Source organism: Lagenorhynchus albirostris, chromosome 17, assembly GCF_949774975.1.
Source record: "Lagenorhynchus albirostris chromosome 17, mLagAlb1.1, whole genome shotgun sequence".
Taxonomy (NCBI): domain Eukaryota; kingdom Metazoa; phylum Chordata; class Mammalia; order Artiodactyla; family Delphinidae; genus Lagenorhynchus; species Lagenorhynchus albirostris.
The window spans coordinates 67,309,558-67,337,190 of record NC_083111.1 but is presented as its reverse complement, the minus strand read 5'-3'; the positions used below and the strand labels follow the sequence as shown (position 1 = coordinate 67,337,190).

Here is a 27,633-nt window from a genome sequence, read left to right as displayed (position 1 = left end):
ATTTATTTTTTGCGGTACGCGGGCCTCTCACTGTTGTGGCCTCTCCCGTTGCGGAGCACAGGCTCCGGACGCGCAGGCTCAGCGGCCATGGCTCACGGGCCCAGCCGCTCCGCGGCATGTGGGATCTTCCCAGACTGGGGCACGAACCTGCGTCCCCTGCATCGGCAGGCGGACTCTCAACCACTGCGCCCCCAGGGAAGCCCAGTGTCCCCCACCTTTTAAAGGTGATAATCCTCTCTAGTCCTCAGTGTTGTGGTTCAGAGACAGCTTGAACAGTTTTTAGTGCACCTTTGGGAGGAAGGTAAGACACAGCCATTCTTTTGCTTATCGTGATAAAATTCATATAACATAAAATGCACTGTTTTAACCATTTTAAAGTGTACATTTCAGTGGCTCTAGTGCATTCTCAATGCTGTGCAACCATCACTACTGTCTAATTTCAGAACGTTTTCATCACCCCAGAAAGAAATCCCTTTCCTTTTAAAGCTGCCGTGCCCCATTCTCCCTCCCCCAGCCCATGACAACTGTTCCTCTGCTTCCTGTCTCTCTGGATCTGCCTATTCTGGACATTTCTTATAAAGGGAATCATACAATATGTGGCCTATTTGAGGACTCAGACTTTTACTGGAACCTTTGCTTGAAAGCCTGGCATGAGTCTGTGGAGTAAACGGGGCATGCTATTTGTTTTAAGTGACGGACAGTAGGATTAGGGGTGAGTAAAGGAACCATGCAGCCTTTTGTGACTTAGATTCTGCTCATCTTAGGGAGAATCTCTGCAGCCCCCTCTAGTTCTCTGTCTTGCAGGGGCCCGTTCACAGGGCTAAGCCACAGTGGCATATGATTATAACAGTGAACTTGGGCGTAAAAACTTCAGAAAGCTGTGTGGCTTGAAGCCCTCATAAATTTTAGTTTACAAGTTTTAAATCATGTTTGAACCTGGAGATCTGTATTTTAACCAAGTTTCATGGTAGTTAAAATGTCCTGGTTTAACAAAAGAAGAAAATAATATGTATATACAGAACTTTCCCTCCGTCAGTTAGAAGTATTTACCTTGAATCTTGCATAAGCAATGACTGGGGGCCTCCACAGGGGAGAAAGTTACAACTCAATAAAGTGTACTGAGCCAGGGATACACTGCTCCCTCCAGGAATTGAGACTCTAGCGGAAGGAAACCAATTATAGTCGTTCCTCGGTATCCGAGGGGCATTGATTCCAGGACCTGCCTCAGACTATGCGATGCTCAAGTCCTATAGTCCGCCCTCCATATCCACGGTTCCGCATCTGCGAGTTCAACCAAGGATTGTGAACGTAGCGCACGATCCATGGTTCGTTGAATGCGGAACCTGTGGATTTGGAAGCCGATTCCATATTTATCGAAAAAGATCCGTACATAAGTGGACCCGTGTTCAAACCCGTGTTGTTCAAGAGTCAGCTGTAGTTTAATCCGGTGAGCTCAGCACCACGATGAGTATAAGCGGAAGGTGTAGGCAAGGCGCAAGGAAGCCATGCACGCTTGGTGTGGGTGGGTGATGAGGAAGATGAAGGGGGTCAGCTGGTGGAGAATGGGACGAGGGCTGCTCAAGGTAGAGGGGACAGTGCGAGCCCTCACCATTGAGACGGGAGTACCAGAACCGTGGGAAAGGTGACCATGCTGCGGAGGGGGAGTGCGGGTGATACCCCAAGTCACCTTTTGGGGAGACTGACAGTTCCACCTTGGGTGGACTGAGAACCACAGTGACACCCCGTGTCAGCCTCAGCTACCTGCCTCCAGATGGTTCTATCACTCGGCCCCATTTCTGATCAGACCCCATACTAGACTCAACTTCTCCACCCATCACCCTTCTTTTCTTCCATGCGGAGAAAGCAAAAAGCCTGTGCAGTGCTGAAGCCTTTCCACTGGCGCAGTGGTTTCCGCGGCCCCTGGCTGCATCAGGGTGAATGTTTGCATTTCCTCACCCATTTCTTCTGTGCTTACAAAACTGGCAAAAACCATTCTCAGGATGCCCCAGAAACTGCAGTCAACGAGTGGATCACTCTCCCTGCCTCAGTGGTGAAAACAGTATGTCTCAGCCACCTCCATCCACTCCCCCTTTGGGTTTTGAAAAGGAGTAGCCCTGGGAGCCCTCCTGCCCGGAGGGAGCTCCCACCTACAAATCTGAAGTCTGGGTTATCTGTTCATGGGTCAGCTGACTTTCTCGCCTGGCACAGTGCAGAGGCTTCTTTGCTCCGTTCCCACTGCCGAGTTAGGGGAGGTGGAGAAGAAGCAGACTGCTCAGAAGGTGGTGTGGCCTGCACAAAGCGACCCTCTCAGCGGTTAACCCCATCTGTCGTGGGTGTGCCTCCAGGAGTGGTCAGGAATTGTCATGCCCCCAGGACATCCTGGGCCCCTGGAGTCAGCATGGAGCCACGGGTGGCCTGCCCTGTATTGCCGGTGATCTAGGTTGCAAGACCCAGCCCTGGAAGAAGGCAGCGACCCCCAGAAATCTCCTCTGGACGTTTTCTCCGACCACCTTCCCGTGATGCGTGTCAGCTGTCTGCAAAGGGACAACCGAAAATAACAACGGTCCTTTCTGAATGCTGACGTGAGGTGGTGAAAAGAGCTGGTCCATGATTCCAGGCGTCTTCCCCACTTCCCGCTCACCTCCAGTGGGCATCCCTGGAGGGGGATGGATTGCCACACCAGTGCGATTGGGAAAAGGGTACTTTGAGCCCAAACCAATGATTGTTCTCTATTGGAACTAAAGCTGGAAAAGTTCCTTCTGAGGTCAAGGGGGTGACTGTAGATGCAGACGGGTGATCGCTTAGACCTCCAGGGGTTGCTTGACCACTTACTTGTATGTAGCCTTGTGGTCTTTCTGGATATTTAGATGCAACTGCACGTAACAGCAGGGAAGATTATTGAGTCACTGCTTCATTCTAGGCTTGGGAAAGGTGTTATAGGAGTGCACACATTTAATTATGCAGGAAATAATGGAATGGGTACAGTTTTACTAAATGGGGCAACCTGTGTGAAATGGACTTTTTAATGAGTCAGTGTTAGAGAACCACAGCCCGACATAAGGTTCTGGCCCTAGAAATGCCAGGTAAAGCAGTCAGCAGAGCAAGGAGAGAGAAGGGAGAGGTCAGTGGGTGATGGCAGCCGACCCTGCCAGCCTGTGCTAACGGGCCGATGGGGGAAAGCATAACGAAGGGGCGGACCGACTCCTTCTATCTTAGTACAAGCAGCAGCGGTCAAACTTTACTTTTTAGACCCCGGGTGGCATTCGGAACGCTGTACCTAACTGCAGTCAATAGAGATGTTGGAATCCCACCCAACAAGTTCCTGAAAGGGACTGTTGCATTTTGAGATGAAAGCATGTAGTCCTTGGAGGCCAGGGGACTCATTCGTCATACTTCACACCAAGGAATTCTAGGTAAAAACAGACCGAACAGATCCCCCCGAGGCCCAGAGCTGCGAGCTCCCTTCCTCCGCAGAGCTGGTCTCTGGGAAAGCCTCGCCCCGACGCAGCTCATCAGGTGCCTTGCTTGTGACTTTGGCTACAGATGGCTCGTTGCGGGAGCGGAAACAGATGCCCTGAAACGTCCCTGTGCGTGACGAGACTGTTGTCAAGGTTTGGAGCGCCTGGCTTCCCTGTGGCTGCATTTAGAAGCTGGGAAGATGTATTTACAGTGGGGGGGGAGGGGGCAGGGAGAGCGCCCAGCAGGAGCCCAGTGCTTGTCTCCGTGTTAATTTTGCCGGAGGACAAAAAGGACGACGTGCTTGAAATATCGATTCCTTGCACAGTGTGGTTTTGATTTACCCCGAGAACGCTGAGCCGGTGGTGCGGGTGCAGGACTGGGGGTGTAGTCCTGCCTTTCTTGAGTTGCAAGCCATTCACAGCTTTCGGGGGGTTTATTGCTTCACTTCCGGCGCCTCTCTTTCATTCGTACATCCCCAGTGACCGCCGCAGAGGAGCCCTGTGAGGCAAGCGCGCATCTTCGCTCATTCAGGAAGTAGATATAAAGTGCCTCCTCTGGGCTGCACCCCCTTGGCAGCCACGGGAGCAGAAGGAGCCTCTGCCCTCAAGCCGTCCCCGGGATGGCGGAGGCCTTTACGTTCTAACATCAGTCCTCTGACACCAACAGGGTGTCCTGCAAGTCACATCAGTTCAGATACTAACTACCGGAGTTGGCTTAGCTAAGGACTCAGTCCCGCAAGACTTCCTCCTCTTCAAGGTTCACCAGCCACAAGTGGGGTCCGCAGGCTACCCACCCTTCCGCCCAGCCCATCTCAAATTTAGGCTCTCACATGAACCGCCTCAGGTTTGACAATTTGTTATAAGGACTCGCAGAACGCAGGAAAGCACGGTACTTACAACTGCTGACTTATTATAAAGGAAACCAGTGAGCGTCCAGGTGAAGTGCTCCGTAGGATGCGAGGTGGGGCGGGGGTGGGCACAGAGCTGCTGTGCCCTCGCCAGGCACACTGATGGATTCACTGGAGCTCGCCGCTTCAGAGTTTCTGTCGCATTTTATCGTTACGGAGGCATGCCGTCCCCGGCTGCGGTGCCCCGGGTTAGAAGGAGGACTTCAGAGATGCTGTGCGACTGCCGACGGCACCTGCCACTTCCCGAGCACTGACCACCTGCTGGCCATTGTGCTGAATGCTCTAGTGAATGAGTCCACTTGGTTGGGCTTACATCAACCATGCGAATCTGGTACTGTTTTTTATATTTAACAGATGAGTGGAAACTGAGGCACAGCCTGTTGAAAGAATAACAGAAATTGAGTTTGTTTGAAAATGTTTAAGTCAAAAGAAAAAAAAAAGAAAATGGTTAAGTCCAAAAGCTTCCAATCTTATCTGATCAAATCTCTCTCTCTCTTGATTTCTGGTTGGTTTTGCTTTGGGGAATCGATCAAAAACCGCTGCAGGATATTAAGAGTAGAAGATGATATATGTAGCGATAATAAGGATAGCCACCTTTTGGTGGAAAAAGAATTTTTCACTCCAAATTCTAATCTCCAGCATCACCTTGCATGTCTATTTCTGAAACTATACCCCCATGTTTCAGTATTTATATCCCGTATTCCATTGACTTCAGATGCCATCAGTTGTAAGATGAACTATTATTTTCTTTTTTCTTTTTTCTTTCTTTTGCGGTACGCGGGCCTCTCACTGTTGTGGCCTCTCCCGTTGCGGAGCACAGGCTCCGGACGTGCAGGCTCAGCAGCCACGGCTCACGGGCCCAGCCGCTCCGCGGCATGTGGGATCTTCCCGGACCGGGGTAAGAACCCATGTCCCCTGCAAAGGCAGGCGGACTCTCAACCACTGCGCCACCAGGGAAGCCCACTATTATTTTCTGACTGATGAAAAAAGAAAAAAAAAATGCCGATTACATGATGACATCCCCACTGACTGTAAGACATCTTAATTTGTAAGGTATAAACGTGAAAAAGTGGGCGTCTTCAGATGAAATACGGTATTTGCATGAGTGTGTCAGGGGCAGATGGAAGTCATTTTGTGGGGTTCCAATGGCTTCTCCATACGTCTCTCTGGGGGAAAAGAGGACTTCGGATGTGTTCCTGACGGTGAGCTTGGCCCAGTGTGTCTTGGGTTGATTCTCGCCCGTTGGAAAGCCCTTTGCCTGCATCTGGCTTGGTTCAGCCCCGAGGCTCAGGTATGGGCTGCAGTGCGTGTAGGGAGAGGCTGGGAGGTTCCAGATGACGCTAAACACTTGACTGCCTTTTTGATCAGGCTGTTACTATGTAGAACGTTCGGCCCCTTCCGCCTTGTCCCCAGGGTTTATGTTTGCTGTGAGCATGAAGCTACAAAGAATGTAGGCTTGAGAAAGACGGAGGGTTGCATCTGTCTGCGCCCATTCCTAGCTCAGGGACTTGCAAGCCACCCTGGTTCCCTCAGTCTCAGTTTCCCCCTCTGCCAAATGGGGGTGTTAATTCCTGCGTTGAACGTTTATGTGTATGTAGATTAAGGAAAATTAAAATGTAAATGTTGGGAAAATACGGGATCTTGGTTTCATTCCAGAAAGCTTTGTGACTTCTATCTCCTTTAAAAAAAATAAAATAAAATCTTTTCTCCTTTAGGGGTGCTGCTTTGGCCCATGACACGGTGCCCATTAATAGTGCTTTGCCCCAGGAGCATTTTTTGTAAAGAGAATAATCATATGACTTCCCCTGTGCAGGGAGTAAGGGGCTGCTGGCTGTTGTTCAGCGGAATTCTCCAGCATGAATCCAACCAAGACCTGGAAGCCAGCAGGGGAAAAAAAAATTCTCGAGACTGAGTTGACTTAGATTTTCCAGAAAAGGTCACAAGCGATGCTTTGCTCAGGAATTTTGTCTGGAAAGCCTGTTGAAGGCACCTCCTCTCTTCTTTTGGCTGATGGACCGCCCTGGAATTTGCTCATTTTCCATTGTTAGGCCATTTAAGGGCCTGACGGTTGAGCCAGTGAGCAAACTCAGATCAGGCTGTTATATCAGTGCCTCATTCATTCGCAAATATTTGAGTACCTGCCTTACAAGCAGGTGTGCTGACAGAGAAGATACCGCACTGAGCAAAAATATTTGTGGTTTCTGTCCTCGTGGGGCTTCCTGATCACTAGGGGAGGCTGCCGTCAATCAAAGGACTGGAGAAATAAAGATAAACTTAGAATTGGGAGGAGTGTCGTGAAGGCTGTGTATAAGGAACTTCTGAGAATCAAGTAAGAGGATTTAGTCTGGTGAAAGATTCAAGGAGGGCTTTTGTGAAGAACCGGGACCTGCAGGGTGAACAGGTGCTAGACAGGTGGGGAGGGAGAGTGGATGTGTAGGTATGGAGCCAGACCCTGGAGAAGCGCCTGGGAAGTGGACAGAGGAGGGGAGGAGCAAAGGCAGAGGGTGGTCTAAGAAGCTGATCCACGCATGCCTTGCAGGACAGGCCATGTTAAGGACATTAGACTTTTCTTGAAAGCAATGGGAGCTACTGAAAAGTGATAAGATTTGCATTTTGAAAGGAATTTGGGGCTGTTCTGGGTGAGCTGGTCTCAATGCAATCAGGATGGCCTATTAGGGGTTGATGGAGCTGTCCAGGTGAGAGATCAAGGTGGCACAGTGAGGGTGGCAGTAGCAGAGGTGAAATAGGTGACAGGGTCAAGTCCATGTGGGAGCTGGCATGGCCAGGACCTGTACTGAGGTCATCGGCAGTGGCTCTCCTCGCATTGCTGATGGGAGGGAAATGAACAGGTTTTTGTATATTAAGTCAGTGCCAATACAACTCTGAATTTGTGGATCTAGAAAGATGACTGTATCTTAAAACCAGTACATCCAACAGGGACATGGAATAATTTCTTCCACAGTCGTTTTTTAATAAATATAATTACATGTTGTGTTAGCGAATTTAAGAAATAAACATTGTGTTTTTAGGTTATGATATATCCCACATGGAAATGTACTCACTCTAATTATAGCAGTCTTTATAGATTATACTTATTTTAGAATACTACAATTTGGAAGTCCTTTAGTTATAACATAATACACATTGAAAATAACTTGACTAATCATAGAATAATTTAAGCTTATATTTACCAGATTAGGTAACATTTGGGTCTAGTCACTTTGCTTTCCTATGTCAGTGTACTTTTAAAAGTCAGTGTCATTCATTACAGATAGGTGTGTGCCTTGTAACTTGTGAAAGGACGTAAAGATACCTCCCCAATTTCTTATAGTTATAAGTTGGTATTGAAAGAAATTGCTACCATCATCAGCCCTCCCTCCTCTGGAGTTAAGAACATGCTGACCTGGTCTGCAGCCCTCTGTGGTTCCTTAGTTGGAGCATCCTTGGAGAGGCTGAGAGGCTTACAAGGAGGCCTCTGGAGCAGCCGCAAGCATGTGGCCTCACCTGCAGGGCCCGGGGTTGGCCAGGCTGTTTGGCAGGTTGCAGAGACACAGGGAGTTTCATTACCAGAGGAGTTGTATCATGTACACATTCGGTGTATGTGGATTCATCTGCGCAAGTCAGCATTTTATTTATTTAAAAAAAAACTTCTTTTGGCCATGCCGCAGGGCTTGCAGGATGTTAGATCCCCGACCAGGGATCGAACCCCGGGCCCTCCGCAGTGAAAGCATGGAGCCCTGACCACTGGACCTCCAGGGAATTCCCAGAGTTTCCTCTATTTTAAAATGCTGGGGAATTCCTTGGTGGTCCAGTGGTCAGGGCTCCGTGCTTTCACTGCTGAGGGCCTGGGTTCGATCCCTGATCGGGGAACTAAGATCCCTGACGGCATCGTGCTGCGTGGCCAAAAAAAAAAATAGAGAAAACTCCCAATCTCATGGGGCTGGAGGTGCACCCACCCGCCCACCCTCCATGAGGCCTGTGTCAAGAGGGAGCCCTTGCTTCCCTGCAAGTCCCCTGGGAGAATGGGAGGATGCTTTGACAAGTGTCTTGTCCACTAAAAACTTGGGGAACCTGTGACTCAGGGTCAGGTAATGTGGGAGGGTGGCTCTCTGGCATCCTGGCGGAAGGAATGGAAACAGTGACCATGGTAGAGAAACTGGAAAAACTGGTAGAATTATGGGGGGTGTAGGATGGGAGATGGTGACCGATGACTGAGTGGAGGAATGGGTGAGTGGGTCACCTTGAAAGCACAGTGAAACTTCTCAGAGCAAATTCTCACGTAATGTAATCATTGGATAAAATCCCTCCAGCATGGAATTAAACACTGTGTATTGCTGTACCCAGCATACATTTGTGCTCACCTGACTAGTGAGGGCTCCACATACGGAGCACGGACTATACTTGAATGCCATCTAAGGCGGTTTCGAGGGTGACCTTTGACTGCCCATGATAGTCCCCTTTTGTGCTAACTTAGGACTTAACCCCTGCCAAAAATCCAGTGACTTTTGCTAGTTGGATGTTGTTGACACCTGACTGCCTCTGTTTCCAAATGAAGCTTTCTCATCTACTTGTGAGAAAATACAGAATATATTCCTACATACGAGGCAGTTTTCCCTGACCCTCTACTTTTTCAAACCAGATAACACATTGCATTTAGTGTTCTCTACGGCAGCGCTCCCCAACCTTTTTGGCAGCAGGGACTGGTTTCGTGGAAGACAGTTTTTCCATGGACAGGGGTTGGGGAGGGAGGTTCAGGCAGTGATGCTAGCAATGGGGTGCAACGGGGGAGTGACGGGGATGGGTGGGGAGCAATGGGGAGGGGTGGGGAGCGACGGGGAGGGGTGGGGAGTGATGGGGAGTGGTGGGGAGCGACGGGGAGCGGTGGGGAGCAGTGGGGAGCGACGGGGAGAGACAGGGAGTGGTGGGGAGAGACAGGGAGTGGTGGGGAGTGACGGGGAGCAGTGGGGAGCTACGGGGAGGGTGGGGAGCGACGGGGAGGGGTGGGGAGCGACAGGGAGCGGTGGGGAGGGGTGGTGAGCGACGGGAGCGATGGGGAGGTGTAGGGAGCGACGGGGATCAATGGGGAGGGGTGGGGAGCGGCACACGAAGCTTCCCTCACTTGCCCACCGCTCATCTCCTGCTGTGCAGCCGGGTTCCTAACAGGCCTCGGACAGGCCAGGGGTTGGGGCCTCCTGCTCTATGGCATTCGCATTGTTAAGGAGGGGTACGTGGTGACCGGTCAGGCCTCTTCCCAGGAGGCGAGTGGAATCCAGTCCCTCGGCTTGAGGCAGCCGGCAGAGGAGGAGGAGGGGTCCAGTGTCAGAGGGTCAGGCCGTGTGGGCTCTGCCCTGACTCTGCCTGCCCCCCTGAATGGCCCTGGACAGCCCCTCCCCTTCTCTAGGCCTCCACCTCCTCTGAACTGGGAGCAGGTTTGCTTGGATAACCCCTACTGCCCCTCCACTCCAATATTCTGTTTAAAGCATCTATTGAGTACTTGTTGTATACATCTATTAAACACCTATTGAGTACTTGTATACACAGGTGGCATTTCACTGGGGGCTGGACTCGGAGAGTCCAAGCCTCCGTCCTGAAGTTTAGAAATTCTTCCTCTGGTTCAGGTGGTAGGTGAGCATGGGAGCCCAGTGTGGAAGCTCAGGAGCTGGTCTCGGGGACAGTCCCCTTCTTGTCCCCAGATCACGTTTACAGTAGCCATGCCCTCTGACACAGTGCCTGTTTGCTCATGTTTATACAGACTTCTGTAAAAGGCCAGATTGTAAACCTTCTCAGTCCAGGGTCCAAACAGTCTGTGTCACAACAACTTTACTCGGCAGTGGTGACGAGAGCGGGTATAGACAACCTGTAAATGAATGGGCATGGCTGCATTCAAATAAGACTTTATGAAGATAGTTGCCTCACCAAGTTCTAGAGTTGTCGACAAGTCTAGAAATGGGTGCCTCTGCATAACCGGGCTGTGTGGACAGGGCCAGATGACTCCCGGGCATGGGCCAGGCTCCGCACCCAGGCCCCCTTCAGTCCTCCACCAGCAGAGACCTGACTGCAGGTGTTTCTGCTGCTGGGCTTGTTCTACAGGAAGGGCATTCAGGACTCTCCACTAGGGAATTAAAGTAACTGCCAGGGCGTCCCAGGGGCCCCCCAGAGCCAAGAGAGCTGATGCCTGCCACCTTTGTATTCCGGGACAGAAACTTCTGTCTAAACAGAGGCTCTTTCATTGAGGATGACCCAGCAAAGCCAGCTTGTGCCCATTTTTGGAAACATCCATAGGCCCTCACCTTGTTCATCCCTTAACCTCTTCAGAATGCAGGTCAGGACGAGTTACCCCAGGAAATTTTACTTGTCGTGAATAAACCAGGATAAATGTACTCTTTGGGCATTGGAAATTGGAAGTGGCTGGCCCTAGAAAAACAGCTTCTTTAAATCCTTTCTGGGTATAAATACATACTTTTTAAAAGTCCTGGAAGATTGTGGTTTCTACTCCAGCAAGGACCTGAGGGAGGAGGGCATTGGTTCCAGGAGCTGGTGTTTCAGCATGCCAAGCTTGGGGCTTTGTTCCGTTTGCAGGGCGAGGTGACATCCAGCCCCAGTTGGACAGCGCCCTCCAAGACGTCAACGATAAGTATCTCCTGTTGGAAGAAACAGAAAAGCAGGCAGTCCGGAAGGCTTTGATCGAAGAACGTGGCCGGTTCTGCACCTTCATCTCTATGCTGCGGCCCGTGATTGTGAGTTGGTGGAAAGTTCCAGAAGGCATAAACTGGCAGTTTGGAGGAGAGCCTCCTTATTTATCCTGGAGGCATTAAGAAGCTGCAGTGTGTCAGGAATCGTGATGGTGGAGTCATTTTTATGGGTGAATAGTTGTCTGCAAGTTGCTGATGGCTGCATGGCCCACTCTATGTTCTAAGCACTGATGGTTCCACTTACTTTTTCTCCCCAAGTCAAGAAGGCCCTGCAGAGTGGTTCTCAAAGTGTGCTCCCCAGGCCAGCCGCAGCACCTGGGAACTGGTTAGAAACCTACATGCTCAGGCCCAACCCAGCCCTACTGAATCCACAACTCTGGGGGTGAGGACCCAGTCATCTGGGTTTTAAACAAGTCCTCCAGCTGATTTTGAGACCCACTGACCAAGCTGAATGCCAAAGAGTGACTGTGAGGTTAATATGGGAAAAGCCGCAGTGAATCAACGCAGACTTATTTTTTAAGTAAATCGGCTGCATGCCTTGAAAACTTACGCTGTAGGTGTTCTTGAAGCTGGTAGAAGTGCCCCAACTCCCTCTGCTCAGCCGTAGCAAGATGTCCAAATCCGAGTTCTTCCCCTGAGCGTAGCACTTTTCCCTGACTCGTGCTTCCCTGGTCCCACAGCTGCAGCTTGGTGCGTTGGTAACGTGAATGGCTGTTTCTTCCATAGTTCCTGCCTCACTTGCCATTGATTACGTTGTGGAAAAAAACAAGAAAGAAGGGGGAAGTTAACCTCCAGTGAACACACATGTGCTGTCACAAAGGGCTATCAGATCTGGACCAAAGCATCTCCAAATAGTTGCCGTCCACTGAAGCCGAGTGACTTCGGGGGTGGGGAGGGCAGGTCGTGGCCTGCAGAGGGGCTGTGCTGCAGGATCCCGTGAGGACACACAGGCGGACCACCCTAGCAGGCCCGCCAGCCCCCAGACACTTCGAGGAAGCCCCACGTGTTGGCTGTGGCCCGTTCACCCCTGTCCCAGGTGCACAAGTCTCTCCATGATCGTGGCTGATTTCGTTTTCCTCTCCACTTCCTCCACAAAAGGGCTGGTAATAGCTTCGGCAAAGATGCATCAGTCCCTGCATGCCTTTTCTGAAAAGCTGAAAGTGTTAGATAGTGTCCCTAATAAAAACAGTTGGATCAAGATGATAAAGTGACTCACTCATAACGGGTTGTGAATTACTTTCAGGAAGAAGAAATCTCAATGCTAGGGGAAATAACTCACCTGCAGACCATATCAGAAGATCTGAAAAGCCTGACCATGGACCCTCACAAGCTGCCCTCTTCAAGTGAACAGGTAGGAGTCAAGGGGTAAGCGTGGGAGAGAAAGCCAAAGAGACAAAGGTTCAAGGCCCTGAGGGTTCCTTGCAGCAATATCTCATTTTAAATAACATTCATGTTTTACACCGTGAAGCATAGTAATCATCTTCCTTAGTCATTATACAGCACCTACTGTGTACCAGGCGCTGCTCTAAGCTCTTTACATAGACTTTCTCTACTATTATCCCCATTTTACAGAGGAGGACCTTGAGGCACTGAGAGAGAAAGTCACTTAATCAGGTAGTTACTGGTAAAACTGGGACTTAAACCAAGCTGTCAATTTCCAGAACCCATGCTCTTAACCATGTGTTCACTGACCCTCTAGAAATAAACTCTTGGTCATCATTGTGAATCATTCTTACTGAATTTCTCCCATTCTAAGTATGTAGTGCATGAGGATTTCTCTTATCTTATGAACAAGGTGACTTTTTAAATGTTGATTCATTTGGTTCATGTGACATTAACACTATCCAGTGGGAAGAGACATATTTGGGTGAACAGGTGATAAATCATGTGCTGGCCTTTGCCTTTTGTATAAAATTCTTATCACTGCCTTGGGAGCCAACTAGGGAGACAAATTTGGGAGCTTATATTTTCCATCCTATGAAATTGTGTTTATCAGACTATAGCCTGCAGGCATTCACTCAGTAAGTAGACATTTATTGAGCACCTACTGTATGAATGGAAGGTAGACCTTATACTCAAACAGCTCTTTGTCAAGTGAGGGAGACAGATGTAGAAGTAATTGTGAAAGAATTGGTTTCTCTTGATTCTGTCAGATTTTAAGGGTCAAACAGGGCACAATTGACCACTGAATATCAGGTAGCTAAGATGTAATAAGATCAACACATCCTGAAACCATTATTGTCTATGTGGTGGTGTAAGCAAAAACCCTACAAATTCTAACCTTGGGTGTAAGTGGCTCTTATAAATCGTTAATGTAACTAACTGTAAATCTTTCTCTTTCTTTTTTGACGGATATGTCGTGGTTTTCCTCCCCTCTTCGCATTAATTATATTTTTGCTTGTCTTAGAAAAAGGATTGTGCTGTTGATGAATTGGTACTATGATTCTTTAATTAAAAAAAGATCTTAACAACATGTTTTTCTTTGATCCCCACTCCTCGATGATGGCAGAATTTCGACGTTATGATGGCTGTTAAGATTGGACAGATAATGTTTCGCTTCTCAACACCTTGCTTACCCTCCTGGCTCTGTCCCCTTAGGTGATTTTGGACTTGAAAGGTTCTGATTACAGTTGGTCGTACCAGACTCCACCCTCTTCCCCCAGCACCACCATGTCCCGCAAATCAAGTGTCTGCAGGTAAGTGAGGCCGGGCTGGGCCACTGCTTTAGGGACACAGCATTTTTCTTTATGCTAATGTGAGCATTAGAGTCAGTCTTGAGCTCTAAAATGGCTCATTTGAAACAGAAAATGGTGATCAGGTGAAAGGATCCCATCATGATTTTGGTCTCACTCTTTAGTCTCTGGATTAGTTTCGGGTCATAAGGAAAATCCCATCAGGTCTTAGACCAGTGGCCACAGCTTTCTCACTCAGTGTGCGTTGTACGGATTTTCCCATCTTACGAATTCGCATTGGATCTTCCTGTTTAGCAGAGGAAGAAGCACATGGGCTAAAAAAAAGGGCAAACAGAGGTTGATTCTTGTGCAGACTCATCTTGCTGTCGCCAGAACAAGTGAAGGCAGTAACAGTGGCTCATGCCCTCATTTGCCCCCCAATTTTGGTCTCAAGGCTTCATAAAGTAAATAGAATTCTTGATCTGTTAACCACTCCCACCACTCCCATCACTGCTCTGTGAAGCACTAGCATTACCTAGTGACTCACAGCGGGAATCCATTGGAATAGTTCTGCCATTGGCAACGCTGTTTCCTGGCAGTTTTCTGTTGAGCACCATTCTTGGCTTGCTGACCGCCAAGTTTATTCTCTTCCCGTGAGGGTGGAAACATCCTCGTGCATCATTCCTTTCTTGGTACACTTCACCTGCTCATCTTTTTCTTTGACTTTTCAAAGCCAAATGAATTCCCACTTCCTGTGAATTAGCATTGAGAGCAAAGAGCAGGATAGATTGCCGAATCTGTGTCTGGTAATCTCTCTCTACACATGTGTGCGTGTGTTTCATTTCATATTTGAGCTTGTGCAGTGTACACGGAGCAGGAAGTTCAGACTTAAGATGCTCATCCTGACGTTCAGCAACCTGAAGAGGTTGGTTTCTTGTCATCCTTTGTGCGCTGCGTGTGTGTTCGTGTGTATGACACATCTACTTACGTTTTTTACTAAGGATGGTTTTTGTTTGGTAACCAAGAAAACTCTATCTCGATTAGTGTAAAACAAAGCTGCATAAGTATCTTTTCTTTCTACAGTTTTAGTTTCAATAGAAAATCATGTCACGTGGACACCACCAGTTCTGAGCTTGCTGCAGTGGAATTGCAATGAGCTTTGTTGTCAGTGTCCAAGTGCCCTCCTCTGGCTGACAGGGGGAAAAGCAAAAAATCATGATAATTACCCCTGGCAAATGTCCCCAGTGATTTCCCTCCAGCACACTGCCCTATATCTGTTGGAACAAGTAATTCTGGTATAGAACAGTCACGCAGCCCTAGACTACCTTATTAGCTGTCCGAGTTTGCAAAATTTGACAAGAATCTCTTGCGGGTTTAGGAGCAGAAACCACAAACATCCTAATCCCAGGCTGGGTTGTTTATTTCACGCCTTCTGATGCTTCTCCAGCTGCTCTTGTATGTCATCTCTGCTTGTTTGGACCACAAGACTTTGTCCAGTTTTCTGGGTTTCGTAATCTGAGTGATTAGACAGAGTGTAGGACCTGTCTCTTACGACTGGAAATGAAACGCAGACAGAACACCAGAGGGCATGTGTCATTTTCTGAAATCCTGTTTACTGTTGCATCCTGGAAGCAAACAGCTTAGATTGATGACCTTTAGTCCCTGAAAGCTGCCTGCCTCTTGCCTGGTGTTCTGTTTGCCGGGCCCACAGGTATTTTAACAGAGAAACACCTGTGTTCAGGGTCAAGCCATTCATTAAAGCACCAACTTTGTAAATAAAATGTAAAACACATGGACACAAAGAGAGTCGATTTGCTGATACTCTGTACGGGGGACTCCTTGAGGAGTCTCTGGGTGCCGAGCGATGGTTGGCCGGGTTGACTTTGGTTTCCTGGACCCAGATGGTCCATCGAAAGGAGACGCTTGGGTGTTCCAACCGGGTCATGCTGAAGCCTTAGCGGTTTTGGCTTCAGGGTCACAGTGGTTGCGAGCAGATGAGATGAGCCCTTTTCGTGCCGTGGACATCGGGTCCCCTGGCTTTGGTGGCAGGTGACAGAGCAGAGCTTTAGAATCACGGGCCTCCATCCTAAGGACGCCTCGTTGTGCCGTCGGAGAACTGAGTCTCTGTGGCTGGTGTCCCCCCCACCCCTTGCTCACAGGAAAACACTTTTGTTTACTAGCTTAATGATTGGGTGTTTAGAAAACATGGCCCGCCGTTTGCACTGCTTCTTGGGGCCGGGGGCTGATTGCATGATGTTCTCCCCTGTCGTCCCGTGTCGTCTGTCCCCCTTCCCCCGCTGCCCCCGCAGTAGCCTGAACAGTGTCAACAGCAGCGACTCGCGGTCCAGCGGTTCCCACGGCTCCCACTCGCACTCGCCCAGCTCCCACTACCGCTACCGCGGCTCCAGCCTGGCCCAGCAGGCGCCTGTGAGGCTGTCCAGCGTGTCCTCCCATGACTCAGGGTTCATCTCCCAGGACGCCTTCCAGTCCAAGTCGCCATCCCCCATGCCGCCGGAGGCCCCCAACCAGGTAAGGGTCCTTGGCTCCTGGAGCAGCCGCAGCACCTGGGGTCTGGACCACCCTCAGTGGCTGGAACCAGAGAGGGACCTGGGCTTGGACAGACCCCTGTCTTCTGACGGGAAACCTCTGGTTTAATTTCTCATCTCTAGAGGAGCTGCTCTCCTAAAGGGAGAGATACCGTAAGTGGGGGGTTGAAGCTTACGATCATTATGCTGGTGATGGTTGAGTCACTGCATTGATTTGGGGAGTTTTCACATGTACACAGACTCAAAGAGGTTTGGCCACTCCCTGGTGTCCCTGTAAGTGCCCGGCTTAGCGTGATGTAGTAATTAATGGGCATTTGCCAATGGGGGTGGAGCTTCTGTCAGTGAACAGTGCCTTGGAGACCTGCCCTGGCACTCTCAGCTTCGTTTTATCAATTTGTGTTGAGAATGAGAAAGCATCTTCAGAGCCCATGCAGGTAGTGCTGTTGGCACCTTGCTCCTGGGAGCAGGGGAGGTGTTGAGTCTCTGACCACAGCTGGGTTAGATGGCGCTAGGCGCCCAGCCCAGTGGGTCCAGCCAGAGCAGAAGGCAGGAGCTGGGCATCGGAACACCCTTCACCTGCTCCCCTCTGTCCTCTTTTTGTGCCAGTGGGTTGGCCTCTAGATTAATAAGCAGCACGACCTGACCTGTAGACACTGGGAAACGTGAACCTCCAGGGTGCCTCTCAGCACCATCCGCTGGGGAGCATGGTGGCTCCGAGCCCGTCGTGGACATTTTGAGGCTGACCACAGCCTTTGGTTCAAGCTCCTTGGGATTCAGAAGGTCACGTGCTTGTCTTGTTCATCCAGGTATCCAGTTTGCCTGACAGTCACCAGATATCTCCTGTGTGCCAGGCACCATCCTAGGAGCTTCTGCCTGTGTTAACTGTGTAGTCCTGCCAACAGCCACGCAGAGTGTTGTTACCCCTGTTTTGTGTGGAAATGGAGGCTCAGAGATGTAACGCAATTTGCCCGAGTCACACAGTTATGTGACCTGCAGGTTGAGGATCTGGAACCAGGGTTTCTGGCAACTGGTCCAGCACCCTTTCTGCACCGCCCTGGCCATAAGGTGCCCCTGGCAGAGTGTTCTGGGGAGCACTCTACGTAGAAGAAGCATCTGAGGTGTTTGGGGAGCCTAGGTCACTCGCCTGACATGGCTGACATCGGTGAACCCAGAGCTGCTCAGCCCGGTGCTCCTTTTGGCATTTTACAGCCGTCCCCAGGGACTGTGGCCTCTCTCTGTCTTCCTGGGGTCGACACTCAATTTCGAATGGAAACGCTTGGAGCCAGAGCTGCAGCTTTAAGTCCTGATGTGCTTGGGGTGCTTTGGCTCAGTCTCTGAGGGGTCACCACCTGTCCCCTGTCCGTCCCCACTATGTGTGGCGCTAAACAGCACCTGCATGTCTTGCAAGCGGAGAGTGAGAGTGGTCAGAGGGGGAGCAGGGATTTGCGGTTCCTCAAAGGCTTTTCTAATGTGCAGCGTCATTCTGTGTGTGTTTTTAACAACTGACACATTAACAAAGTATTGTGCACTGACACTGCTTTCTAAAAAAAAGAAGCTGTGTGTTCCAGCCTTGCTGTGCGTGTGTGGATCAGGCTGAATGAAGCGGGCTTTCTGTCTCCAGTAATGTCGAGGGAAGCGGAAGGCAGCTTGTTGGGATTTACTGAAATCTGAAAGCCGGTACCCAAGCTATGCTTGACTAGCAACTCCAGGGTAGTTTTAATAAACTCAGGGATACTGCAAAATTTAATTGAGAATTCTATTTTTTAAAAAAGCCATTACAGCTGCTTCTAAGGCAGAGGGGAAATTTAAGGAAATTGTACACATCACACAGGCCAGAGGGTAGGTACAGTCTCCTGGAGGAAGTAGTGTTACCTTAATTTGGGTGGGAGGAAGGAAGCAAACGTCTGAAAGGGGGCGATCCCTCAGGTACACGGATGCAAGTGGATGCCACGTGGCAGGATGTGTTCAGAATTCTCCCGTTTTCCTCCACTCTGCTCTTTTCAAATTATGCCATGTGTGCCCAGGAGTCATGGACCACGTGTGCAGCTAGGCTCCTGCCTAGAACCGTTCACTCCATCAAGGCAAGGAGTTCTTCAGGAAAAAAATGAGTAGAAGTCAAAAGAAAATACGAACCTGCAGTCCTGGGGTGATTTACTGGTTCTTTTTTCAAATTGAACACATTTGAGTTACAGGAACCAAAATAAATAGTCCTGGTAAATTACAGTGATAACTGATTTTTATTTATAGTTGATTAAGCACTATATACAGAGGTGTACACACACCGTATCTCATTTAATCTTCATCTGATAGATATTATTAATCCCTATTCTAAAGATGAAAAAAAAATTTGAGGTTTAGAGAGATTAAGTCCATGGTTCCTTGACTGGGAAGTGGCAGAAAAAAGACTTCAATCTGAACCTTCAGACTTCAGATCCTGGATGGCTAACCAGACACCGAGCTGGGGAAGTGGCCAGAACCTCCACCACGGGGCCTGGCCTTGCTTGGGCTCCTCGGAGCTGCATGCATTGTGGAATGCCTTTTCAGTTCCTTGCTCTTGCAGGATGGGAGGCTAAGGATCTGTCCTTTTGTAGGAACATTTCTTTGGCGGGTGAAAGGGGTGGACAGAAACACGGATCTGGCTTCCTTGCCAGTGAATACAGGGACACTTCCAGGGAAATAGTAGAGAAGACGCAGACTTCCTTATACAAATGGGATGAGATTGCAGGTAACAGTGAAGAAAACTTAAAGCAGATACCTGGGTGGGCCCAAAGCACTATCCTGGGGGACCCAGTTACATGGAAGAGATATGGTCATTGTCACTCATCCATTCAGCACTTTTAAACACCTGCCACATGCCAGGACAGGACCAGAATGTCACGATGTAGTGGTGAGCTAACAGGCAGTCTCTGCCTCTGCTGAAGGTTAGGAGCTGGGAGTGGTTTCCCTGGCCGACACCGGGAGACGGGCAGGGACTGGATGGTTAATAAAATCAGGCTGAAGAGATGTTTTCGCAAGCCAGACCTCCTTTCCGTGATGTCCCAGAGGTCGCCAGGGTGCTTCATTTCTCCCTATGCGGCCACTGGAAACATTGCCCCAACCACTGGGATTCACTGCCTCAAACCTCAGAATCACTCCCCAGGCAGAGAGACCTAAAATCATGTCTTGTGAAGATGCAGCTTCATAGCTGGAAGCCACCCACATCCAGAGGTTGCATGGGATGAAGGAAGTGAGTCCAGGAATTAGGGCCATTCTAGGCAGACATGGAGCAAAAACCCAAGTTGGGGGTCAGTCCTCTTGCAATAACGCCTGGACACCTGAGAGATGTAAAAGTCATGGCATCCCTTGGGCCCTGGGCCTATGGCACAGGAAGAAAGGCCCTAGAGAACACAGGGAGTCCAGCGCCTTGACCACACTCCCCTGAACCAGGCACACACACAGATGGTGGGGTTCTGGGGGCCTTGCAGTCCGGCAGGTCTGGGGCTCGCTGGGTCTCATGCTTCCTTTCCAGGGCTTGGAGGCCTCTGTGTTGGTGCAGCTTTGGGGGAAAAAGTAACCCTAACCCTCTGCTTCTCTCATCCTTCCCTCTTCTGTATGCATGTCTGTCTCTCCGTGCGTGCCCTTCTCCCCTCCTGCCCCCCCCATCTTTTTATTTTTTATGACCGTCCTTTTTCGGTGGTGTGTGGCCCCTCCCCGGCTGCAGAACTCGTCCAGCTCGGCCTCCTCTGAAGCCTCGGAAACCTGCCAGTCCGTGAGCGAGTGCAGCTCGCCTACCTCAGTCAGCTCAGGCTCCACCATGGGCGCCTGGGCGTCCACAGAGAAGGTGACCGGCTGGGGTCCCAGCCTCTCCCCCATCCCCTGTCAGCTGCTCCCCGCACAGCCGCAGGAACCTGGAAACTCAAAATCTCCACCAAGCGTGGCCCCTCTTGGGGCCAGAGGGAGGGACAGGACTGAGGGCTTTTTCCAGAATAGGTGCCTGGCCCTGAGCAATGACCCTGCGGTCGTCCAGAGGGAGAGAAAGGGGTATGGGGAACTCGGAAGTGTGAAGGCTTCTTCCCAGGACATGGATGGCCATCCGTCTTCCCCCCTTCCCCTCCCCTGCACCCCACCCACCATGGCCTCCTCTTCACCGTGCCCTTGGATGTGACACTTCACTGCGTCAGAGGCTGTGTGCTTTCCTGCCTTTTAGTTGCCATCACCCCACCCTTCACCCTGATTTGGAATCTCCTGAACAGTGATGATTTTGGAAACCTGGAATGAACAGCTTTCAGTTGACGCTTTTGAATTTTAAAATTTGCACAGTGAGATGAGCGAATCACCGTCACTGTGAAATTATTAGTGAAATAATCGAAAACCATTGAGAGCACCACACATTAGGGACACGGATCATTTCCAAACTATTCTAAAATGTAGATAAAATATTTCCCCAACTGAATACTTGGTGTCAAATATGCAGGCATTGTTTGCACCGTAGCTAGCGCTTTTCTCTCGCATCCTGGACCATCCATGAGTGGCAGAGCCCTGATGTTTGTTTTATTTGCAGATATTCAGATCTCCCCCATCCCTTGAATGTCAATGCCATCTTGTATCTCCACACTCATCCTCTTATATTAATTTTTTTTTCCTTTTTTCCTCCCTTTTTTTGTTTGTTTCCAGTTGTCTAACGGGTTTTCTCACTATAGTTTATCAAGCGAGCCCCACGTGGGGCCCGTAGGGGCGAGCCTTTTCCCTCATTGCCTGCCCGCCTCCCGCCTGCTCCCTCGGGCCACCTCTGTCCACCTTCCAGACTACGCTCATTATTACACCATTGGGCCCGGCATGTTCCCGTCATCTCAGATCCCTAGCTGGAAGGTTTGTGTCTCTCCGCCCTCCTCTCGCCCTCTCCCCCGTCCCTCATTGCCTCTGTGCTCACCCCCCTGCTGCCCCACGATTCTCACCCCACCCCACCCCACCCCTTTCCTCTCACACTCTGCCTTCTTCCCCATAACACCTCCTCCCTAAGTAAATTCCCACTGGGGAGAACCGGAAAGCAGCAGGCAGCGCTGAGACGGGTATGTCCACACGGAGCTGAGATTGGAGGACCTCCCTTTAGGAGACACCAGTTAACCCCTGTTAGACCCCAGTAGACCCAGATGCGGCATTGCAGGGAAGTCGCTCCCAAGTTGTAAGTCCAAGTTCTGCCCTCCTGGGGGTTTCCTGAGGGTGTCACTGTTACCAGGGAGGGACTCTCCTCCTCGGCCATGTTCCCCAGACTGTTCCCTTAAACCCTTACTGGGCCATGGTAACAGAACCATGCCCCAAAATACGGTTTGGCTTATTATGTTTTATCTTAAAAGTACCTGCAGACTTTATTTTTAGTCTTAAAACATGTTTGCTTTAATATAAAAACGAAAAGTTTTTATATTATTTCCTAGCAAGTCTGATTGATGCCAGGAGGATGTTCTACCTTTATTTGGAGAGGAGGTCCCTAACTTGAATAGTAGGCCCCTAGGCGGCCCGCCATCTCGAGCAGGCCTTGACTGCCTCCCTCACAAGTGGTGCGGACCCCTCAGAATCTTTCTTCTGGCCCAGGGGCCTTCCCTTCCTCTGTGAGGACCTCAGAGAGTACATCCTGAAGCGCCCTTTGGGGCAGTTTCCCAGAAGTGAGGTTCAGCCTCAGGGAGAGTGGCTGAAGTACCTTTAGCGCCCCCTGGTGGCCACTCCAGGCGAGTGAGGTCATTTGAGCTGCTAGGCCCCAGCGGGGGGCCCCAGACATGGGAAGGGAGGGCCTGGTCCCTGGGGATGTGCTCTCCACTGGCCGGTGCCTTCAGACACCATAGGCAGTTGGTCAGTTGTTTGATGGCTGTAACTAAGAGTGTCCCTCAGGCTACCTGCCCCCTTGTTGCGGGTTTTCAGTCTTTGGGCGGATGTGAGGAAAGGGCAGGTACCCAAGGGACCCCCCGAGGATTTTCTGCTCCCTTCTTCTAGTGCCGGGTGAGGGCAGAGAAGGGGCTGCTGGCCTGTCCCAGCCTGAGCTTCCCCCGAGGGGACCAGCTACCTTCTGTGGGCGGGCAGCTGTCTGGAGGCTTCTGTGGCCTCCCGGTGGAGGCAGAGGCCCTGGCACCTGACCACACTTGTTCCACTTAGGACTGGGCCAAGCCAGGACCTTACGATCAGCCTCTGGTGAACACCCTTCAGCGCCGCAAAGACAAGCGAGAGCCAGATCCCAGCGGTGGAGGCCCCGTCGCAGCGGGAGGCACGCCCACCGCTGCCGAGGAGGCTCAGAGGCCGCGGAGCATGACCGTGTCAGCCGCCGCCAGGGTGACGCTCTTGTTCTCTACAGCTGGCTGGGCCCCTCGAGACCTGGCGGGGGCCACGTGCTGGCCAGCAACTGGAGGGATCTGAGCCCCTTTCCCCTACTCCCTGTTACAGCGTTTAGAAGGCCCCCAGGGAAGGTCTTGTATGGGAATTAGACTCTAGAACTTTCTAGAGCCTGGGTAGGGTCCAAGCAAGTTGGCGGCCCCCTGGGCCCACAGACAGTGGTGGTCACGGGAGCAGAATAGGAGTCCTGTTGAGGCCCCCACTGGACGAGGAGTGCAGAAAGGCTCTGGGGGTATCAGACAGGGAACTCGCGGCCCCGGTGGCTCATCTGTCTCTCTCCTCCCACCTGCAGCCTGGAGAGGAGATGGAGGCTTGTGAGGAACTGGCCCTGGCCCTGTCTCGGGGCCTCCAGCTTGACACCCAGAGGAGCAGCCGGGACTCGCTTCAGTGCTCCAGCGGCTACAGCACCCAGACCACCACCCCCTGCTGCTCTGAGGACACCATCCCCTCCCAAGGTAGGAGAGCCTGAGCTTTCCAGCCGGGCTTCCTGAGCAGTGCCAGGTGAGGAAGGGGGCCCTCCCCGCTGGGAGGAGGCAGACGTGCGAGAGTCCGTCCAGCCACAGTAGAGCATCTTGGAATGCTCTGGAGGGCTCGTCTGTAGTTGTCGGGTCACTGCCATGCAGCAAAGTGGCCAGATTTCACAACTTGGTTTCTCACCATCAGGGTTACAGGGATGTCCCAATTTGAAGGCAGACAGATGCTGTTAATTATAACATCATTTGTGTTTGGCACTTTGTACCAAGCACTTCCTTTATTTTCCCATTAATTCTTCACAATCGTTTATGTCACAAGTCTGTTTATCCCCATTTTACATACATGGAGACTGAGGCCCAAGGTCACACAATAAGCAGCAGAGCTGGAGTTTGAGTCGAAGGTCTGTCAGAGTCTGAAGCCCAAACTCCAGCCAAATTCTCTATGAACTTGCCTCCCTCACCGCCCTCCCCAGCACACACACACACAAGCCAGCAAGATGGCAGGCCAGCCGCTAGGAAAGATCTATGAGAGCTGACCAAGCCTGTCAGCAGTCCTTCAGTCCAAGTCTCTAGGACAGTGGGTCTCGGTGGAGGGCCACTTTGCTGCCCAGGGGACATTTGGCAACGGCTAGAGACATTTTTAATGGTCACAACTGGAGGGCGTGCTGCTGGCATCTGGTAGATGGCCAGGGATGCTGCTGACCACCCCCTCACACAGCTTCACCCCACCACACAGAACTTACCCGAACGTCAGAGCGCTGCTCTTCAGAAACGAGCTCTATGATGTTCAGTCTGTATGCTTCCCCCTCCCACGTGACTCCATTTTTGGAGAGAAAGTGAGCACCCCTCACCGATGGAACCTGTCTCTGCCTTGTTTTCGGAGACTCGTTACCAGTAGCTCCATTGCTTTTCTAGCCCTCGCCTAACGAGTTGATCATGAGGGAGGTAGTGAGGTCTGTGATGGTCCGTGTGGGGCTTGTCTCTCAAGTCAAATTCCGGGCTGGAGGGCTTGTAGAGGTTATTTCCTCTTGCCACCCCCTTTATTCCTCCCAGAGGTGCTCAGAGGTAGCCTCGCTGCGGCCTGGCGGTTTTGCATTCTTCACCGCTCAGCGGTGTTTGAGCGCGGGCCTGCTGTGTCCAGCGGTGCTCTTGGTGCTGAGCGTTCCCTTGGTGAACGAAACGACGGTCCCTGTCAGGGAGTTCTTAGATGGTGAGGGCTGCTAAGCCTGGCCCGGAAACCCCGGAAGGCTTGGGATGAGATTGCGGGTGAAGTACCTGGCCTCTGGGGCCCTTTGTCCGCCCAACACAAAAGAATCAAAGAGCACAGCCACTGCCTCGGCGATTTCTAATCGGATCCTATGATCAGTTTCAGATTACGATTATTTCTCTGTAAGTGGTGACCAGGAGGCAGATCAGCAGGAGTTCGACAAATCCTCCACCATTCCGAGAAACAGCGACATCAGCCAGTCCTACCGACGGATGTTCCAAGCGAAGCGCCCAGCCTCAACTGCTGGCCTCCCCACCACCCTCGGACCTGCTATGGTCACCCCAGGGGTTGCAACCATCCGACGGACCCCTTCTACCAAGCCTTCTGTCCGCCGGGGGACCATAGGAGCTGGTCCCATCCCCATCAAAACACCTGTGATCCCTGTCAAGACCCCTACCGTCCCAGACCTCCCTGGGGTGTTGTCAGCCCCTCCAGATGGGCCCGAGGAGCGGGGTGAGCACAGCCCCGAGTCGCCGTCCATGGGTGAGGGCCCCCAGGGTGGCACCAGCATGCCCTCCTCAATGTGGAGCGGCCAAGCCTCCGTCAACCCTCCTCTTCCAGGCCCGAAGCCGAGCATCCCCGAGGAGCACAGACAAGCAATTCCAGAAAGCGAGGCCGAAGACCAGGAAAGGGATCCCCCAAGTGCCACTGCCTCCCCAGGCCAGATTCCAGAGAGTGACCCTGCAGACCTGAGCCCAAGGGATGCCCCGCAAGGAGAAGACATGCTGAACGCCATCCGCAGGGGCGTGAAACTGAAGAAGACCACGACAAACGACCGCTCAGCCCCGCGCTTCACTTAGGCTCTCTTAGGCTCACAAGAAATGCTGCCAGTGGGGAACGAACTGTCTAATTAATAGACCTAGTTTGTCTTGATCCATTCCAATCTGTAATCAAACAAAAGATTTTGTAGGCAACTCAGAACACAGCTCTTTTGAAAGTACTCGACACCTTTAGATAAGAATTAAAAGCAACATATGTAACTGACATAACCTTGATCTTTTAATTTGTAAATATTGAGTTTTCTTTCTGCACATTTTAATCTTAAGTTTCCCTTTTGATTTTTCTGAAGGTGCCAAATTCCATTTTTTACAAGTCTTTGTAAAATTTTAAATGCATAATAAGGGGGTAGGTCGGGCAGGGGAACCACGAAGTAGTAATTTCAGAAAAAAGGATAACTATACTTAGCTTTTTTTCTTTTCTTTTCTTTCCTGCAAGCTTTTGTAGATGCATTGTAGTAGTCCGGCTTAGACACAAATTCAAGTTAGTGTAATGTACAAACAAAATGGGTAAGGGGTAAAAATCCTTATTCAAGTATACTACATTCGGAATGAGGAAAGCGGGAGTCAGCTGATGCGCAACATTAGGAGTGAGGGAACTCTGGAAATGGTAGAGGCTGTGTTGGGACTGGGGGGAGGGTCGCGGGAGGGGCACACTGTCAACACAGCCGATCCTGTTACATTTAACAGTAGCCTCGTAGGTTGAATTTCTAGTAGCTTCATGGTAAATGCATCCGAATAAGCCACACTGGGTTGCAGTGTTTGTTTCTGCAGGGTGTTTAAGGACTTCCTTTATCCCACGATCGCTCCTGACTGCACACAGCACCCACCTCCAGTCCCGTGCATGCTGCCGCCACCGGGTAGACATAGAACCCCCCACTTCAGTTACCTGTCTGTTAGTTATACCCACTTTCACTGAATCCAAACACATCCAGAAGGGTAAGGCAGTTTTAAAAATGTGAAAACATTTAAAAATGATTGATAGCAGGGAATTCTTAGATATAGCAAATGCCTTTTACTTAACTGTGCCTAGCAGGCTGGGCGCGTTGAAAAGCCCAAATATTTTGGAAAAACTGGAGCGGATTTAACAAGGGTAACCAGCTTGGAGTCTGGCAACTTGCCAATGTGTTTACCAGTCTGGAGGCTTGTTTTTCTTATCTTCTTTTAAATAATGGCAGTTAATTGGCTTCACACTAAACATCGGAGAGAGGAGGATTTATTTCTGTCACTGGGAATCTGACCACCATACTGTCCCTTTTTTTTGTATTCTAGGCAGTGTTTTTTGGAATGGATTTCTGTCTTTTCTAAGTGAAAGTTAAATTTGTTACAATGCCCATCCCCTAAAGCCAGCAGAGATGTGTAGATTTAAAGGGACCACGTTTGAGGAATGCAATGGTGTTTAAAAAAGCCAGCCCCTTCGGGTCAGTTGAAAGTGCTCGTTTGGGACCGAACCTCTCAAGGAATAGGAGCCTGGTGGGTCCTGCAGATCTCTGTTGGCTCCAATCTTCAATTACATAATCTTCTGCTTTAATACATAACTGCACTGGATGTGAAAGAAACGTACCTGTATAGTCAGTGTTCTCTATATTAACATTTAACACTGCTGTGATTGCTCAAAAACATTTTATGTTACGGCTTTCAAGCAAAGGCATGATTATTAGAAATTGTTTAAGCTTTTTTTCTTTGAAAAACAAGCTCCATTTACAGAATATAAGCAACAGTAGTGCCTGTGGTTTAGCCCACCAATCTTGATGACTAAAAGTAGCTGATGCATTGTGCATATGATGCTTGAGATGGTTTTTGCAAAAGCAGAAATCACTGCAAGGTAATTACGATAGATAAAAGTGGTATTTTAAACCTTTCAAATAAATGGATGTAACTGTACCTTGGTACAGCTTTTCACTTGTTTAGTTTTTAAACGTTAGTATAATCTGAATAAATTTAATATAAAATGTTGCCAAATTCAATGTAGAAAGAATGTGACAAAACGCCTTGGGTAGTTCTGTTTGTGTTTTTGCATATTGTAAAAGCAGTGTCACAGCTAAAAATAAAGAAATCATTTCTAAAGGTAAATTATTGTGGTTTAGTTGCTAGTTTGTACTGAGAGTTGACCTCTCCCTGTGCAGTTTTTTGTTCTAAACTTGTATAAATAACAATTGTGTAACGTGTCTCCCTTTTACCTTGTATCAGTTGCTTCAGCCTACATTATAAATAAAGAACCACTAGAAAAAAAAAAGCCCTGCATTTCAAGTCTTATTAAAATTCAGGTGGAGGTCTTAGTAAAGTGTTAGAAAATGGACCAAGACTCAGATTGAGCTTAGTTAGAAAACTGACAACATTTTTGTGCATTTTAAGAACACTAGTTGCCTGAACAGTGAGTTACCAAGAACTAAAACTAGCTGGGCTTGGTTGAGCTTTAAAAATGGCTTTACCCTTAAAAAAAGAAACTTCAAACATTTAGAGTTCTGCTACCCTTACCTTTGT

At 50.0% G+C, this 27,633-nt stretch overlaps 1 protein-coding gene across 5 annotated transcripts in view; it reads left to right on the top strand.

Moving 5' to 3' along the window:
• The window catches only part of MTSS1 (MTSS I-BAR domain containing 1), a 164,255-nt gene extending 136,876 nt beyond the window's left edge, over positions 1 to 27,379 (top strand). The window contains exons 7-15 of one of the 5 annotated variants that reach the window (XM_060128428.1): positions 10,946 to 11,103; positions 12,302 to 12,409; positions 13,657 to 13,754; positions 16,040 to 16,259; positions 19,977 to 20,096; positions 20,930 to 21,124; positions 22,400 to 22,573; positions 22,926 to 23,088; positions 24,473 to 27,379. In XM_060128428.1, the coding sequence (XP_059984411.1) occupies positions 10,946 to 11,103; positions 12,302 to 12,409; positions 13,657 to 13,754; positions 16,040 to 16,259; positions 19,977 to 20,096; positions 20,930 to 21,124; positions 22,400 to 22,573; positions 22,926 to 23,088; positions 24,473 to 25,173 (1,937 nt within the window). In that variant the 3' untranslated portion in view covers positions 25,174 to 27,379. The remainder of the gene's footprint in view (positions 1 to 10,945; positions 11,104 to 12,301; positions 12,410 to 13,656; positions 13,755 to 16,039; positions 16,260 to 19,976; positions 20,097 to 20,929; positions 21,125 to 22,399; positions 22,574 to 22,925; positions 23,089 to 24,472) is intronic. The other 4 variants (XM_060128430.1, XM_060128432.1, XM_060128429.1 and 1 more) reach the window with 4 other exon arrangements.
• Positions 27,380 to 27,633: the final 254 nt, after the last annotated feature.